Source organism: Leptosomus discolor, chromosome 9 (genome assembly GCF_034619465.1).
Source record: "Leptosomus discolor isolate bLepDis1 chromosome 9, bLepDis1.hap2, whole genome shotgun sequence".
In the NCBI taxonomy this organism is placed as follows: domain Eukaryota; kingdom Metazoa; phylum Chordata; class Aves; order Leptosomiformes; family Leptosomidae; genus Leptosomus; species Leptosomus discolor.
Window position 1 is genome coordinate 43,179,909 of NC_141399.1, and position 19,418 is coordinate 43,199,326.

General features: G+C 41.6%; 1 protein-coding gene across 2 annotated transcripts in view; it reads right to left on the reverse strand.

Annotated features, from left to right (window-relative positions):
• The window catches only part of TENM1 (teneurin transmembrane protein 1), a 254,101-nt gene that overhangs the window by 29,221 nt on the left and 205,462 nt on the right, over window positions 1–19,418 (reverse strand). For both annotated transcript variants that reach the window (XM_086470169.1, XM_086470168.1), the window contains one exon: window positions 17,072–17,226. In XM_086470169.1, the coding sequence (XP_086326295.1) occupies window positions 17,072–17,226 (155 nt within the window). The remainder of the gene's footprint in view (window positions 1–17,071; window positions 17,227–19,418) is intronic.

The window sequence follows — 19,418 nt, forward strand, 5'->3', positions numbered from 1 at the left end:
TAAAGCTAGCATGTACCTGTCTGGAGATTACAGCATAACAACCAGCTGCTGCTCACTGCGAGCTTACACTACTGGAGGGGAAAAAAAGGTGAAATAGGCCAATTAAAATCAAACATACACACAAACACAAACCCCTGAGCATTCCTAATCTGAAGAAGAATTTCACAGATTTAGAAAAAATCTGCAATGATTTTGTCAGGATGAGGCTCAATGGCATCTTAAACTGGTGTAAACTGGGGTTGCTGCAGTCCCACCCCATCCCTTCTCCCAGTGCAGCCCCCAGCAGCAAGGCCAGTGTCTATGTGCTCCTACAGAGAGCAGGTTCAGGACAGTTTGCTGGCTAAAAACTAGTCACCTAAATCAGCTTAAGCTGAAGTGTAACTGCACCCTTAGGTTCACTGTTATCTTGAAAAGTCACTGGTTGTTTCTTTTCTTTTAAAGCAAGCTGCTCTCTGGCGGGCTTCTGTGACCAAACCATCAGTTGTGCTGCATTCAAAGCCAATGAACATATTACAGACAAGCACTTCAATTCTCATCTGATACGACTGTGCCCATTAAAAAGTTTTTCCAGGCAAAATATATTAGGATTAGAATATTAAACCAGTTAATAACTTTTTAATTTGAAGCAGTACCTCACAAGCCCCTGTAAAAAGTCCTCTCTCATCTACGTATATTTTTCTTCTAACTCAAGATTCAGCCAATTGCAAGTGTTTTTTTCTTATATTTAATGGGTTCTCTTTTTGAGCAGTGGACAGAAATGGCACTGCTGATTATCCCATTGTAAACAGAGAAAAGGTTTGTTTAGTAGCTGTTAGTACCTCACACTCTTCATAGACTGAAATTTTCAGGTGATAATTCTGGTTTGGTTCATGGAAGACTGAGTATATGCAATGGAAATCACTGCTGAAACAAGTGAACCCCTGAGCAATGAGACCTTTTGCACATAATTATTAACATGTCAACTTTTCTGGGAATTCAGCATTTAACTGTCAACATAAAGGCTCCAGCTATATCTAATAATCAATCTCTGGTTTGAGAAGTGCAAAATTAACACCTACTGGTCTGGCTTTCTAATACATTTTTTCATGTTAAGTGTTCTGGAAAACACAAAGTGCACTAAGGTGGCTCCAGTTTAAATGAATTTTCACTGGGAGATCTACATTTAGGTAGTTAAATAGCTCTCAGACCCAAATGGTATTTTTTGTGTTTGTTTCTTTCTTGCAAAATACATATGTGCTTGTATAACTATCTATTCACCTACCTGTCTGGTTTTGAAATATTTAAATATTTTTCCCGCAGCAAAGTTTTACAACTAAAGAAATAACGATTTTTTGGCAAAGTAGTACTGCTAGGAGAGCCTGCACTCACATACTTCTTAAACATACATGCCCGCACACATACACACATTTAAGTGTTAGTTTGTGAAGAGTACTGCTACACTTTTGGTTTTGACCATATGGCTAAAACTTTCTGCACATTATGCATGACATTTTACGGCTGTGGCGTTTTTGGTTCTATTTTAAACAAATCAGATCAAACAAATCCTACCATTCCTATCAAAGAAAGAAAAGTAAAGAAGGAAAAAAATTATCCTTGTCTGCAGATGTTGGTTTGAAGAGCTTAACTGTTTGGTTGTGGGGGTAAATTTTGCTGGGGTAAGTTTCATTTATCGTGGATTAAAAGAAGCTGCATAAATCCCTAAGAAGGCTTCACCATTGCTTTGATTTCTTGCCATGCGTTGCTTGTGTATTTTGATTCAATTTCATGTAGTAGCATGAAATTCATGCCAAAATTTTTCTGATAGTCCTGACTGATGGATTACTTCCTATCTGTATCGCTCAGCTTCAAGCACTTCTGCTTATGCTACCTTTGCCTTTATTCAGCTCTATGATACGCATTTGCAGACCTGATCACAGCCTCTTCCATATTTTTCTTTGGCTGCTACATTCCTTTTTTCCTCTCCTCTTCTTTATGCTCACTTCAGCTATTGTTTCCAAGCCAACCCCTTTCACTCACCACAATGTCCTTCTAAATAGCGTTTTTCCTCTTCCTGCCCAAACCCTTCTTTCTCCCTCCTTCTGGGGGAGAAATAGCTCTGAGGAAGGACTCACACTGCTGGTCCATTAGGAGTGAGTGCGTAGTTTACAAGGCTGAAGGAGACTGGTTCTGCTTCCCTGAACTTTTTACAGGATGTCTCACTACATGTATTTCTCTCTATTTTCTCACAGTTGACAACCGCGGATTTTTTTCATTATTTTCTGTCAGTTTGCTCTCACTTCTGGGCTCTTTCTTTTGTTGACACTGACACTGTCAGGTCCTCTCAGCAGCTTGGCTTCTTTCTTAATGGCACACAGAGACACAATTCGGCTCCTGCGGTCTTACACCAGGGAACTCTTCCCCGCGGTGGGATTACAGCCTCCTCCCACGCCAGAGGAGCCTTTGTTTCTCATGCTCCTGATGCTGCATATTAGAAAATTCAGAATTATACATTTCAGCTGTAGCAGTCCCTGCTCTAAACTTCACAAATGTTGTTCTCTCTGCATTCACCATTCCCCAGTGAAAGACCCGAATAAATGAGTTTGGCAGCCTAACAACTGCTGGTTTATACCCTGGGAAAGGTGCTGTGGCATGTTTATAGATGCAGCTCAGAGGTCCGAGGCCACCAGTTCTCCGAGATCATGGCTCGGGCAGTCTCTCCTCCAACCTGCCTTTGCTGTCAATTATTTCCAGTAGATGGGGGACCCAGTGCAGGAACATGAAGGCAAGGCATCACTTCAACAGTTTTCACTGCTTGCCTTCAATTCTCTTGCCACAAGGTTCGCTGTGCTCTCACTTTCCAGCTCTCTTCTTGTTTCATAATTTCTTTTTTATGATTTTTTTCCTGCTTCACAACTTCAAAGACCATACCTTGGGCCTACTAAATCGATGGGAAAAGTTGATTTCTATGGGGACAGGTTTCACAACATCTTTATTTCATAATAGAGGGAATATTATCCAGAATCACATAAGCCCATTGACTATGAAAATCAATGGGACTTACACTCCTAAGCCATTTAAGTCTGTTTAAACATGGTACCCATGGTTTATACACGCTATGAAATAAATACATTGTTAAATGCCCAGAAGGAATTTATGAAGTATTTCAAGCAGACTGGTACCTCTGAGAAGAGGAATCTTAGACTCTTCAATTAAAATATCTCAAAATAGACCATGAAATTGAATCTAACCCAAACGCGTCTCCAGTGCTGGAGTGGGAATAGCTGTCCTCCAAACATACTGTTGCAGCTAATTTGCATGGCCAAAAGGAGGGAGCAGGACCAGGTGGAAATCTAGCTAACAACAGGAATGTTTCCATTTTGCCTCACTTTCTAACTTGAGTTTCCAGGTCCCGGCGCTTGTCAGACGAGATGGCACAAAAGTAAGGCTGCATAAATCTTAATATATCTCTCACTAGTTTTGGCCTGGTCTTTCCATTTTGGGCTCAGAAGTTCTGGATAAAGAAAGCCAGTGTGCTGCCAATGCAGAAAAGGTGGGAGGAAGATCTTGAAAAGCTTTAATTGAGACAGTAATTAAAAGCTGTTTGAGAACAGTGAGATGCTGGAGCTAGTACGTTACCCTGTCTTTTGCTTCCAGTAACTACTGAGGTTCATAAAAGCATCTGGCTTGAAAACTGAGAGGAAGAGAGGATACACAGAAATTAAATTTCCAAAACTGAAACAAGTGAAGAAAGCAAAAACCCTGCCTTTGAGCAACACCAGCCACTGTGAATATATCACCCAAACACTCTGATTCTGTCCTGAATCATGTCAAACTCAAAATAAAAATTTAAATTAAATGCCTGAAATTAAATCTTCCTACGGATTTGGGCCCAGGGAACTGTCTGTCTCTCCAGGATCGTGATTTCTGACACAGCACTGCTCCTCAGGGCAGTGCTCCTTTGACCCCAGGCCTGGGCAGAGAGTGAAACCAGGGCAAGTGAAGGACAAGGAGCCACTGCCAGGAGGTTTCCAGTTGGGCGTTTGAGAGCCTCAACTGCCGCCCTCAGCCGGGATCAGGGCTGCAAAACACATTCCTGCAAGGATCAGAACAAATGCTAACTCCACAGCTTTCACAGGAAAATGCAAATTCACTTTTGTGGTTTAAGCTTCCCCTTGAGAGTTACACCATTAAACTCACAAACACAACTGCAAGTGAAAGCAAGCAGGATGGGAAAAATAGATATTCTGCAATTCATGTTTATGGCAGGGCATTTTCTATGGCAAATTCCTACAATGATACACAATTCAATAGTAATAGCTCTTTTTAATCCATCATAAGATGGATTGCAATCTTTACTAAATACAATACAATCATAAAGACTACAACCTTTACTAAACTGTAGAAGACAGTTAAAGCAGAACAACTATAGAAAAGTTTGATTTTAATCTTTAAATCATACATACTTTTTCACATGATATAAAAAACTCTAGGCAGAAAAAGCAACTGAAGTAATCTGAGTTCTTACTTTCACAAAAATTAGCACCAACATTAATTGTTATCATGACATGATTTTCTGCAACTAACTTTTCACAAGTATTTACACAATAGGTATTTCAACTGAGCAAAAGGAATGTAATCTAACTAGCTGTCATGCTGCATTGAAAGCAAACACATACTGCTGTTAGACTTGAAATAGCTAATAAAAAAATTAGGCATCTTGCATTTTGCAGAACAAACAAGACAACTGCATTCCAACTCCTTCTATGTGAGTATTTACATGGATTAGATATTCACAAGAAAACGCACTGCGGAGTGTTTGATTTTAGTCTGAGACTGTAAGCAGGCACTCTGCTTTAAATTTCTGTCAGTAAGGGCATTGGTTACTGCTGTGATGCATATTTGGATATGCATTATCAGACTGTGCCAGAAAAGCTTACAAGGATAAAGTTTAGGACTAATGTTTTTTCAAGCAAAATTCAATACCACTCAACTAAATAATGTATCTCAAGCCTGGGATGGATACAACTTGGGTGTAAAAGGAGAGGCACTTGGTTTTCTTGCTTTCCAAAAAGGCTCTAAACAATGATTTAAAAAGTGCACCTGAAACTAGGTTTCCATCAGGTTCCTAATCAGATAGCTAAATAAAGCTTTTGATTTTCACTAGCTGAGGTCTTGAGCTAGAAAGGCTCCAGATCTAAAAAGGCTCAGGGAAGCTCTACAAAGCCTCTTGCAAAACAAAAAAAGAACAGGGGTGGAGGATGGGGACATGCAGGAGGCCCTAGAAGGGGTCCCTGGAAAGTTCTATATTCAGAAAGGGCCCGTAAGGGTGCTGATCTAGAAAAGCCTTCCGAGCTAGAAAGGGCTGCAGAAGGACTCCAGAGAAGTGCTAGATGGGCTCTGAGGAAAAGCTCTGAAAGGCTTCCAAAGCATCCCAGAAAACAGATCCAGTGAGTCTCCAGACATGCTCCAGAACTTACAGATGCTCCCCACCCCGCCCCCCTGCTCTAGAAAGGCCCCAGATCTACAAAGGTGCTAGATATCTTCAGAAAGGCTCTCGACATCTCTAGCAAAGTTCCAAATAGCTGGATCTCAGGCTCTTAGCAATTTCTGGATCTAGAAAGTATCAGGAATCTCTAGACAACGCTAGCTCTAGAAACATCCTTTTAAAACACCTTTTCTTTATTCCTTCAAACCAAATCCAAAAAGACTGAAGCAAATAGCCTAAGTTACAAATCCTTCTGGATGGATGGCAGCATACAGAAATCATTTCACAATGAAATTAGTTCCTTATGACCAGGCTACTTATATCAAGTTTCAACACTTTGACTTCTCATGATTCCCCAAATTTTCCTCATACCTTTCATGAGCCACCCAACACACCTATTACAGTTCATGGTAGTTAATAGCAAAAAAACCATGTTGGTTTTGTTGTCGCTGTTGATATGGACACAGAAATATAACTCTGAACTGGCAAGAAAAATAGAAGAAAAAAGAAATACATATGGATCGAGGACCTAAAGGGTTTTATATCATATCATGACTTTCCCCAGCTCTCACCAGAGACAGCTACACGCTGTTCAGTTTCCCATTTTGCTTTGAGCAGTTGATTGAATGGCTATTGAGTGATGTTCAGACATTTATGATTTTCCTGCAATGTGACCTACATTGCTAAACTTCATAAATTTATTCTCCAAGGCAGTGTATCATTTTGCATGCCATACCCATCCCAAAGGAACCTATCAGCAGGAGATGAGGCCCACTTTGTAAAAGCCGAACGTCCTTCAGACATTTTTAGCTAATTTGTTTGTAAATGTGAGTGTTATTGTCAGAGTAACACACTGCATAAAATGGTGCTCTATCATTCCGCTTGCATCTCTCTGTGGCCTAAACTTCCAGACGCACAGCTATAAATGTAACCTCTGTACGGCATGCTACAAATGGATACAACCCATTTCTGTCTTGACATTTGCATTTTTTTTCCTCCACTGACAGTGTCTTTTCATTTCTTTTTTTTCCCCTGGCACAAACAAGGGTAGAAAAGATGCTGAAGCAAACATAGTATCACGGAAAGGAGAAATCGGCCATTCTTAGCTGTCACTGCCCAGGCTGCAGCTCCTGCCACGTTGCTTTCTGTGGTTGCCACGGCTTACTGTCGTTTGACTTCAGCAGCCTGTAAGCATAACTCAGGGCAAACTTAGTCCTCGTAACAATACTGGAGATACCACTAATACCTCCAAAGCAACACTTCTTGGTACTAAAACCTTTTCAGTTTTTGTTTATAACAGCTTTGAGACCCGAGAAGCACCCAGGCTGCAAGGGAACAACACCCTCTAGAGCTCCCTCGTGCTGACATGCTTCAAAGTCCTGCCCTTTGTAAGCTGCTATTATTACACTGTTGTTTTGACAGGATTTGCAGACTTCCAGGTTCCCCTTAGTGCCTGGAGCAATTTGCAGGTCAGAAATAACACTGTGCTGTTTTTTTTTGACCCCCCTTCCACCAGTTATTGTGGTGCAATACTTCCAGTCATGCAACCACACCCATCCTTTCTTTCACAGCTTCCAAATGCAGTAGTTTGCAGCTATGTAAAATGTCAATGACCTGATGGTAGAATTACATGCCTATATCACTTTTTTTTCACTTACACTGGTTTTATGCCTGCATTTCTGTAAGCTTTCTCCTGATCTGTGCTGTCATGAAGACAGACCAGGAGTCCAAAGACCAGTCCTCACTCCTCTAAGATGTAGGACAATCTTCCTCTGACCTAGTCAATGCAACGACTTCTATCCAGCAGCATGCGACATCTCTGCAGGACGGACACCATCACCTCTGGTGACTGCTAGCCTCAAGCCTGCCCCATACTCAAACTCCAGACTTGTGTCAGCTCATTTGGTCTCACTCCCCCTAACGCTGTGCAACATTTCCAAATGCCCAGACCAGAATACACTGGGCAATCTGAAAGGCTTGGAATAGAGGCAGTAAAGACAGCTCCATGTAAAGCTCGATTATTATTGTTATTCACTTTATACCACACAAAACCTGTTACATCTGTGGGAGGTCCTGTACTCCATAGATGCGTGAAGGGTTGGTTGGTGCAATGAGGAGGAGATCAACTACACAGTACGAGCACCGACAATCTTAAAAAAAATAGCTAATGTAGGAGTTGCTTCCATCAAAGCAGATATTTCTTAAATCATAGACAGGTCTTGTTATTAGTGGATGTACAACTGGATTAAAAGAAAAGGGGAGGTATTGTCTGCTCAACCTGCCTCTGCATGCTTCCATCAAAATCTACATTCCCTTCTCAGCAGATTTTCTCGGGGCTTCGACACCAGGACGCCACAGATCAGCTTTGACTGTCTGATTATTTATGGTAGCTCTGCAGTGTGCATAGAAACCACATATACATATATGTATACAGACATAGTTATATATGCATATATAGGTATATATTATATGTATATATATTCTTCATGCATACATTTTGTCCACTATGTGTCCTCAACAGATGGAAAGGGTCAGATGTAGTAACCAATATATCTCAACCCATTGCACACTCTCACCCATCTGGCAAAGCTGCACTAAACATTTTCAGCAACTTAATTCAGCACAGCCGATACAAGGCCTCTGCCACAAATAACTCATCAAGTACACTCCACCGCATGGAAACCGTATTTAAATGAGAGAGATACCAAAGGCTACTTGTGCATAAGGAATAAAAAGTTAAGCAACCGGATAAGTTGGTTGCTTGGGAAAGACCAACAGGAGAGCCTCAAAAGGAGCCAGGCTTCTCAGCTGGGAATCCATTCCCAGAAAGCTAAAAGAGGGTGTTTGAGGAGCTGGGTGGTGCGCCAGGGCCTCGGCCATGCAAGGACAGTGGGCAAAGCGGAGGAAGCCTGGGGGTGGCAAGGCAGCTCGGATGGGTTGGAATTGCTGGGTGGATACGTATGGGGCCTTTGCGCACACGCAGGCAGCACGTGGTGAGCGTGTGTCATGGTGTGACCCCAGCCGGCAACTCAGCCCCACGCAGCCGCTCACTCACTCCCCCTACGTCGGCACGGAGGAGAGAATTGGAAGAGTAAAAGTAGAAAACTCGTGGGTTGAGATAAAGACAGTTTAACAGGTAAAGCAAAAGCCACGTACACAAGCAAAGCCAAACAAGGGATTCACTCACCACCTCCCATCGGCAGGCAGGTGTTCAGCCATCCCCGGGACAGCAGGGCTCCGTCACACGTAACGGTGACTTGGGAAGACAAACGCCATCACTCTGAACATCCCCCCTTCCTTCTTTTACATGCTGAGCATGACATCATATGGTTTGGAATATCCCTTTGCTCAGCTGGGGTCAGCTGTCCTGGCTGTGTCCCCTCCCAGCTCCTTGTGCACCCCCAGCCCACTCGCTGGTGGGGTGAGGAGCAGAAAGGGCCTTGGCTCTGTGTGAGCCCTGCCCAGCAATAATGAGAACATCCCTGGGTTATCAGCGCTGTTTCCAGCACAAATCCAAACCACAGCCCCATACTAGCTACTATGAAGGAAATTAACTCTACCCCAGCTAAAACCAGCACAGTGTGGAGGTTTCTGCTAGTCAGAAACTTGCACCTAGACTCAGGGCTGAGCTTCTTGCCAGCCATCCAATTCTTACAGAACTTTCTTCCTTCTTGCAATTTCTCATTAGAAACAAATGATTAAAAGACCAATTTAAATCTGGCTCTGTAGAGCAAAAAGTAAGAGAAAAGTCATGAGCAGAGGTCTGTCAGGTCTCCTTCACTTCACCATCAAGTGTCTAACACTCCCTGCCTCAACAATCAAAGAAAAGGATGCAATCGCTGGAAGAGCTGATTAAAATGTACATAGACTTTTAGTCAGTAGTAATGCATTATTTACGGCAGATAACTGAAATAAATTGCTGTTTTGCAGGTGACCAATACCAAAAGAGCACTTGGGCTTTAAGGAAGAAATTGCAGTGTGACTTCATCGCATGCTATCTCATTTCTATGACTAGTATTTCAAATTCAGTGATAAAATAATTTGATTAGAATATAAATTAGCTGTGATGAAACCAGCCTGCTTCTGTTTGATATTCTAAAAATCACATTATACACCTACAAGTTTGATTCATGAGCTTTCACAGATTTTTTTCCACCTGAGGTCCTAATCCTGTGAGCCTCTTTTCTCTCAGTTCCTGTCAAAGAGAGGCTACTTAACCTCTCCTCTACTCCTGGGAAAAGATTATTTTATCTTCTACCTGAAGATCCTTTTTCAAAAAGGCTTTCAGCTTGGTTTTGCTTCGAAGTATGGATAATAGCGACTCCTTTTTCCTGCATATGCTATTATGACTGGAATTATTTTGTATAGGCTTATAGTTTCCAAAGACTAATAATTAACTGGGGGGGGGGGGGAAGGGGCATTTTTTAAAAGGTCTGAAAATGCCTTGGTAAAAGGCTCTGTCTACTACTACTTGTTCTGGTCTATTTTTCAGAAGTATGTACATTCTCTTAGGATACAGTGGCTCCTTGCTACACACTCACCACTCACCACCCTTTCAATTAAACTTGGAAAAGCACCCAGGGAGAAGCCTCAGTTCCACTGAAGTCAGTGGCAAAACAGTTGCTGATTTTGCTGGGGCCATGACTTCCACTCTAGTTAGCTTCTCTGGTACTCCAGCAAAGCCAGAGAAGAAAGAACATGAAATTAAGCAGCAGAGTGAAACAGAACCAGAGAGTAAGATAACTTTATACTGGAAAAAAACCCCAGTTTTTCTGAGCTCCTTCATGCAGCAAAAATTAGAAAAAAAAAAAAAAAGATCTTTTCTATAAAGAAAAAAGCTCTGAAAGTCTTAGGTAAGGGAAGACCAGAAATAAAGGGCTTATAAATTGTCACTTCTGCTTTGTGTGCTTCTTGTTCAGCAATTTCACGAATAGACATAAAACATGTTTCTGCGAAGAACTGAAAAACAGAGTTCAGAGATTTGGAATATTTATGATGCATTAATTACACATAACTAGAACAGTGTATCAAAAGCCTCACGCAGGTAGAGGACTAAAAGTAAATCAAGAGCAGGGGTGGCTCTGCAATACTTCGCTACAATGAAAACAAAGTTGTTCCTTTGTGATGGCACGCAGCTCTCTAACACAGAGTATTATGCATCTAGTGTTAAAAAAAGCCAACAAGAAAGCCTTCTGTGCCTTCTGCTCTTACAAGACTGCAGTATATACTGTTGGGTATGTAGAGAAGCACCTAAAGGGATAGTGTGTCTTCCTCTGACCTGCGATACTCATTAATTAACTGGCTCCACGTAATCCTGCAGTTGCTTTGCGCTACCCTACACTCAACCTGGCTTAAAAGTACTTCAGCCTAGAGTCAATTTGGTTTTTATGCTGGCAGCTTGCTCCCCCTGTTTCTCATCCATTCATCAGATCGTATTTTTGTCTTTCACATTTTCCTTTCCTTCCTTCAAATGTACCCAGTGAAAGTTCTGTTCAGGCTGTGCTTGCTCCGATGAGCAGACCCTCATCGCAGCTTTCGAGTGAGGTCACCATGTCCTGCGAGATTTTTGTTCTGCTCAAAAGGCTTCCACAATGTCACTGAAGCATATTGTGCCTGTGCAGATGCTGGTGGGGAGCGCCCGCAGCACTCGTGACTGTGGGAGCAATGTCAGTGTTTGCATTTTTGAGATATATACTACACTGCTTTGACTGGAAATCTATTTAAAAAATACCTTCTTCATCATTTCTTCTGTGCTTTCAATGAAATTAGCTGATTTCTAATAATCAAAATACAATCACAGAATCACAGTGCTAGAATGGCAATTCTGGGAAGGATGCTGATTCCATTCCCCTTCTCATAGCTAGATGGGCTATCAGTGTGCCATTTACAAGCAATTCTGCTCCTCTTTACTCCTAATTTCCAGTGTTCCGTCTCTCACTTCTCTATTTCAAGTAGGTCATCAACAGCATTACTTATTGCTCTCTCCCCTCTCCTCTGTCATTCAAAGCAGGCTGCCCAGGACATGGCATTCTTGCCATGTGTGGGTCGCCTTTAAACTCTGTCCTAGATATCTGCCTTTTAATCTGACCTATGCAAGCAAATTGCCTACGTAAGTAACACTGTCACATTTTTACATGGGAGCAAAACATTTTGCAGTGCCACTGAAGTTTATGTGAAGGAACACAATATAGATGGTTCCCTCACATGGAGAACTGCTGAACAAAGGCTGATGAAGTGCAAATGTCAAAAGAAAGTCTTCAAACCAGACCTTTCATTTTGGAACACAGCAGTGACAGTTATTAACACCATCAATCAGGCCAGAGCTATAACTTTGGCACAGACTCATGCCTAGTGGGACTGACATCAGCATGAGAACAAGGCCATGGTTACAGGCTAAGAGGAAGCTCTTGGGATTCATTTTCTGTTGCCTTGCAAATGTTTGTTCTCTGTATTCGCAGCATCTGTGCTCAAGATTGGTTTAAACAGTTCCCAAACACTAACTGCTACCACTCGCACAGATATAAATTACTTGAGGTTCAGAGTGGTGGAAATTCAGCCCACATACTTCTCATGGGAGGAAAGATACAGGATGAAATCGCAAGATGGTAGAAATATCTACTAATTCTCTCCTCAGCTTTCACCACAGCAATGGAGGCAGAAGAGCAGTGAAGCTTATCGCTCAAGCTGAGCTGAAGTGTTTTTGCTTTCACACAAAACCTCCCACAACGTCAATATAACGTCTATGAACACTGGCTCTAATGAAGTCTGGTTTCCTAAGGACTTCCGTCTCACGGCTGACTGACTTGGGAGTTTAATAAGATCCAAGCACCAAATGAAGCTTTTCCTGTGAATGGGGCATTTATTAGATCCTTAGTGGAATCTCTGGAGTTTAATAAAAGAAAGCTCATGCTGCAATATTTCCTTTTGAAAGGGCACTTTAGGTCTCTCTCCTCCAACTGGATTAATATTTTTTATGGAACATGTAGGAATTTAATTGCTGTGAAGGCTGGTGTTCCTCTACAAATTTCTTTAAAATTGGCCCAAGATTTTGATTTACTGTGAGGAAAAGAATACTGACAGACAGACAGACATACCCACTCAGTGTGCTCTCACTTGCTACCAATAACCAGGCTAAAAACTTTCTGTGTACTGTAGGGCTGCAGCAAACACTAAGAGTGTGCACATTTGAGACAAAGAGCAACCTAGAGATGCCTCTGATCTAGACCAGGATCAAGCCCAAATTCAACAGGCAGTGAAACAGAAAGATGATCCCCTCCCTTTTCCTTCTTTCACTCTCCATCCCACTTTCCTCCCTTAGCACTCCTGTTGTGACTTGTGGCCAGGAGGCCCTGCCACAGGTCCTGTTGCGGGGTGGTCCCCCCCAGCCAGCCCACTGCTGGTGCAAGTCTGAAGAGCAGTCAGCAGTGCAGCAATTCGAGGAGTCAGTCGGAGTATTTTAGATCAAAACTTACGTCCCTGATTTAGATACCTACAAAAGTCTTCCTATGCAAAGGAGATGTTGCAGGTAATTCTGTTCTCTTCAGCTGGGCTTCAACTTGACAGAAAGAGATGTTCAGTAGACCATACAGCTGGGCAATCAGTTATCTCAGTCCATGGGGCCTCCAGGTCAGATGCAAAAGTGTAAGATTCAACATGGGTTTATTATTCACCTAATTAACCTACCACAAAACAGCTTCCAAAGAACAAATGAAGAATAGGAACCAGACTCAGAAGAAGCCAAGGATCGAGCAGCTGGGCCACTCATCTGAAAAGTCTGGCATTTGGATTCTGGGTGCTGTAGATTAGTGAGGTGAATATTAAAAGTCACAGAACAAATGAAGACCAACACCACCTTTTGATATTCTTCAAAAACGTTTTGCCTTTAAAATTTAGCTCTTGTTCATGCTCTAGTATTCAGGGTTTCAGAAGCAGCATTTTTCAAAAAATATGACCAGCTCTACCAGAATGAAAGACAGCAGAATAACCGATTTTAATGTAGGTGTCTGCTAAAATCCTGGCACCCATGGTGACTGTTGAGTATATGCGCATATATATTCATAAAGCTAGCTCTGAGGAGCCATTGTTTTTAGAGTTGCTCCTTATTATCTAATTGAAGAACACTGAAATCATCTGTGCTGAGAAGAAAAATCATTCAAGTTTTATACATGCTGAAATAGTGCTGAGAACACTGGCATACCATATAAACACCCGAACCAAATGCCTTTTCCTCCTAAATTCAGATTAACATCCTCACAGTGATGTATGAGATCAAAGTCATTAGTCAGAGCTTGGTGGTTTATTTGCCACAACATATAATATTTTCAACCCCAGCTGTCCTTCCCTCCCCCTGTTATGAATGCAGAATACTACGCTTAAGAATGAGAAGGTGGTGAATAACAAACAGAGAATGATTAATAAGAAGTGTTTCCATCAAAACCAATATTGGAATAAATGATTAAACCCTTTCATAATCAACTCATTTATTAAAGGGAATGCCTTAAAGTGAAAGCTTGTCATTTATAGTCGTTTTTGCAATGGACAGTTACTCTGTGTGTTTACTTCAAGAGAACATTTTTGTACTTCACTAAATCAAGAAATACTGATTTTGAGCAAGTCGTTGATTTTATTGTCAGAACAAATTTAGCTTTGAGAATTGATTTTATTAACCTACTTCATAAGTTGCTCTAAACACACAATTTGTGAGCAACCCACATTCGCTTGATGTAAATGCCATTTGTAATTTAGCCAAAAAACAATTTAGGTGAAGATGGGCCAAATTCATTTTTCATTTATGTTTATGCCATTCTGGAATAAACTCAGCAGTCCTGCAAGGATATACAATTGTTTCTGACTAAGTGAAAATTTCATTCCCTTATTTTCATTGATGTAATTTCAGATTAACATGCTTGACTTCAACAGGACGTGATTATTTCACAGGGTTTTCTGGTTATCAGCAATAATTTTGGAAGAAGACTATTGAGCAAATTTGATACTTACTTTTCAGAACATGCATTCTTGGCATTTATTTCATGTCTGTATTTCACTGTGTATGTGAAAAACCTCAAAAATATGGATTTTGTGAAAAATGTCAGTAAGTAGATTCACTTAAGCCCCCACAAAATAAATCCTCCAAACAAGAAATGCTTACAAAATGGGTATGTACATCTCTACTGCAGCCTGTAAACAATGTGACTTCACCTATTGGGGACAAAAAATTATACTGGAAGTATTACTATGCATTTAGATTTCAAAAATGAGACTGGCCACTTTTTAGGGACACTTTAATATGCCATCATTTATGATGCCATTTAGAATATTTACTGGCATGCATTCACAATTTATCTGAAGATTATCTCAATCTATGTGGTAAGAACATATCTTAAATTCCCAGAATGCTGAAACATTTGCAAAATGTTGAGAAATGTGCAGCAGTAGTTTCCTGTAGGTGCTGCAGCATGGAAGCACCTGGATTGTTCACAGGGAAAAAAAAAGTTTATTTCTGCTTCTATGAAAAGGAGGCCCTACCCGAGCTGAACGGTGATGTCCTGAGAGCAATATGAAGAAGAATTTGCTCTATGACATGCTTTTCTTATCTATAATTTTGCAGAAGCCCTTTCTCTGTGGCATTGGAACTATGTTATAAAGTAAACTAAACCCGTTTCCAGCAAGTAGTCAACTTAAGAAAAAAAAAAAAAAAGATTTTAGGGCTATTTAAGTCTACTTACAAATTTGGCATATTTGATCTCAGCCCCAAAAGTTTACCTTTTTAATTTCATTTTAATTAAAAAAATAAAATAATTTTATTTCTGCATTTGCCAGACCCCCTGCTACAACTTACTCGCTAAAAGGTATTTGCATTTTTAAAATGGATTGAAAACTATCAAAACTCACCATTTCAGAGCTAGTGAGACACTTTGTTACCGAGCAAAATGAGAAAAAATCTGAATACAAATACACAGCCGCACATTATATGGCCAGTAAAGCAATTATTTGTTCAGCCTGAGATGTGGATCACCAGGAGAAGGCAGGGAGCAGACGTTGCACCTGGCACCATTCCCTGCACCTCAGAGATCTCTAATCTGGTTATTGATGCCCCAGGCAGTTGTTACACGTACCCAAGAAGCGAGCAAACGTGCTTCAGGCAGCTTTAAGTTCCACGAAGCATGGCCCCTGCCAGCTGGTACGTAGGGACGGAGCGGAGAGCGAGAGCCTCCAGCTGGGGAGCACCGCTCGCGGTAGTGGGCTCCTGCTCGCCACCTGCAGCACTGGCTGTCCCGCAAGAAGAGGTGCCAGAGCAGAAGCCAAGGCGCCCAGAAGCCATATGATCTTCAGGCAATTACTAGGCTAGTTTAAGCCTGGGTTTAGCACAAGTCAGTCAGTTGACCCTGTTCTGCTTTACATGGAATAATTATGTGTCTGCTGGACCAGCGAGAATACAAAGGCCTCTCTATCCCAGAACTAGGAACAGGGAAGCTGAGGTTGCTCTCCTCAAATTTGCAAATACTTAGGGTGCAGTGACATGTGAAATGGAACATGGACACATTTTTCTGTTTTGACTCTAGTAATAAAATTCCCAAGTGCTTCTGCAACAGTAGCATTAGATTCCATCGTTTGTCCCTGTGAAATTTGGTAAGAACTACCCAAAACATTGACCACACATTCTTCATGTACGTGAACACAAGGTCATAGTCACTTCCTATTACTCAAAGTCTACACTGAAACAAGGAACAAGCTCTTACCATTGTTACAGTGTATTTTAACTGTGATTTTCCAATTGTGAAGGACTGAGGAAAGGCCAGGGAGAAAATGAAATACAAAATTAACTGGATCCTGGTTACTAGCTTGTACAGTCCATAATATAACTTTAGTGTGTTGAATGTCTCAAGATTTTTTCAAGCACAGCTTTCTCCCCACTTTCAAGCTGACTAATTCTGGTATTTATTGGCAACAGCCAATCCCTTCCTTGTGCTATCTGTAAGCGTGGCTCACTGACTAGTCAAGAGTACCATTTATGTTTCTTCATCTTTATCTATATGTCTTGGCATAAACTAGAGATGCGGTAAGTGTCTTTTAGTCCTATACTTTTTGCACTGCTCTTCAAATAAGAACTAAAAAGCATTTTGAGAAATGTATTGAAATGCAGTAGCTGCACTACAATACTGCTGTTGTGTAATTACTTACTGTAATGCTCCTCCATGATTTAGAACAGGCTTAGATGTAAACAGAATATATATTTTTTCTATTCAGGAGTTCAAGGAAATCAGACTGAATGCTGGACTAAAGGAAAGCACTCTAAACTTCTGATAAACTCCTTAGAAGATCTGTCTCAGAGTAGCAAGCAACTTTCTACAGCAGTACGTATTGTTTATGTAAGCCCCTCTACGCATTCATATGCCATCTCCTAGAAAAAAAAATAAAATATAGTCTTGTATTTATATGGTACACCTTAAAATAATCATGTGAATGGAAGATCTACTCCATATTGTGCAGTCCAGAATCATCTGATTCATTCAGCATATTCTGATATACAATCCCTGTACAAGAAACTAAGTTATCTGTCTCCACAATGTGTAGAAAAGTGACAACACATGAAAAACAGGTGTCTACCTGAGTGATGTCCATTCCAGAGTCACAGCTCAACGGCTGGGTTGATGTGAGGCCGTTTGAACCTATTATTGTTGTGATCACACCATTCTCATCAATTTTGCGAATCATGGTACCATCAACGAAGTAAATAAATCCGTGCTTATCTACAGTGATACCTGAATGAAGGGAAAGGGTAAAAAAGAGTGTTAGTACTGACATTATCTAGATTAAAAAGTATGAGCTTAAAATGTTTTCTCTCCTCTTAAGACCCTGGAAATCTGCTGATTAAAAAAAGTATGACTTTTTTTTTTTCTACCCATTACTTATTTGAGGCTTATACAAACCATATACGGAAGGATCATACCCATATATCAGACTGTCTGACTTACAAAGAAAGAGGGAAAACATGAAGAAACAGAACAAAACAGCAGAGGCTTTGCTTGTAATTTAATTCTATATACATAGAATTAGGCTATTCAATAACTTCATGTCCATCACAAAATGGAACAAGACTAGCTTTTCTAAAAACTTATCTGACAGTTGATTTTTCTTCATTTTCACTTTCTTAATTCTCAAGCAAGAGGCAATCTTTTTTTTTTTTATTACGGTACTGTCTGAATTATCAGGGTGTCTGAGCAAGGAAGAAGCACCCACAGAAAGCGAGAGAAACTTTTGTTGTGATACGGGCTATACATCCCAACGGTGCAAACCAGGCTCTGCTTAGCAGGCAGAAGGAGCATTTGTGCTGCAGGATGTATTGCAGTGCAGTGTCGCCCCAGACAACCGTCATGTACTGGGACCAGTCACAGGACAACAGTGGGCTCCAACGGGAGCTAGTGCAGTTCTCCCACTTGTGGATCTGCAATAGCTCTGTCACCGCCTCACTGCACTGCACAGGAGAGACGGACCCTGAAACAAACGTGAGGGCTATGCAAAAAGGAAAGCTCATGGTCTTCTGTATTTCGGTGGGGAAACCGAAGAACGGAGGGCTTGCAGTCTCCCACCACCAGTGTGCGGTACAGCCATGTCACAACTCATGCCTGGCCTTGTTCTGTCCCAGTCTAACACTTTCTCCCTAGTTCTTCCTGCGTTCAATTTGTTAGACTCTTCTATATTGCATAAACTGTTAGTAAGATCTTTTTTCCCTAAAATATTGAAAATATAGCTGGAAAAGCTCTTCTAGTCATGTTAGCTTTGTGAAATCCTTTCTACCAAAACCGCTCAATTTCTTGCTTTAAACTACTTCACAATTTCCCATTTAAAGTTGCATAACTTTGCAATTATAGCAGCTGCTGTGCACAGCCAAGCTATTTTAATAATGAATTTATGTTCTGCTACACAGAAATGAAAGGCAGAGGACTTGAACAGATGGTTTGGACAGTGGCTTATGTGGTTCTTGATTTTTGTCCCCTGCATTTAGCACAACTGAAGGCTGCATGTACTCCGAGTTTACAAAACACTTGTCTGCACGCCAGTTTAGGATCTCACACACAGCAATTCCACAGGCCATTAGAAAAGAAGAAAACCCCCAAACTGAATTCCCTCACCTCCCAGCCCCATTTCCTTATACTTAATTTAGTTTCTTTAAATATAGAGGAGCAGGTGTAGCTGGAGGGAAGGGACACTAAGCAGTCTCAGGGGCAGGGGCAGGACGAGGCGGCCCTGACAGGCAACATGCATCTTCCACAGGGCTGGGAGAAGGGGGGACAGTCTGCTTGGATCCCTAAATAAATCTGTACCTGGCAGCTGAAAATGCCTGGGGATGGAGTTTGAGTTACAGACACATTTGAGTGTAATACGCTTTCTCTGACAGTGTTAACACCCAGCAGGGTCCCAAGACAAACTGCCCATGACCACCTCTTTTCTAACAGAAAGCAGGAATAATGCCCGCACCAGTTTTTCCTGCTGTGGCCAGGCAGTTAGCGAGGGCTTGACTCTCCCCTCTGCCAGAGCAGGCTGACCTCCTCTGCCGCAGGGTTTCCATCCCTTACTCCGGCCGAGAAGGACGCACTGAGCGAGGCTGCGAAGGCCTCGCGGGGGGACAGGCTTTCAGGTACACCCTGCCATCATGTCCCCCACTGCACAGTTCCCATCCCGGGGTGTTTCTTCACCACAGGTGACATTTAGGCACCTTGCTAAGGTCTGAGGGTATCATCACAAAAGAAATCCAAAGGGCACAGCAGCTAACTTCATCGCCTAGCGGTCCCACTGCATCCAACTTTCAAGCTATCTATCAGCACAGTGTTGGTGGTTGAAATTAATTATTTAAATTGCCAATCCAGCGTACTCAGCTGAAGAGGGGTATTCACCACCCCATCAACTTCTCCATCCACGACAAAAAATGCCCACTGCCTGCTGAAGTGCCACA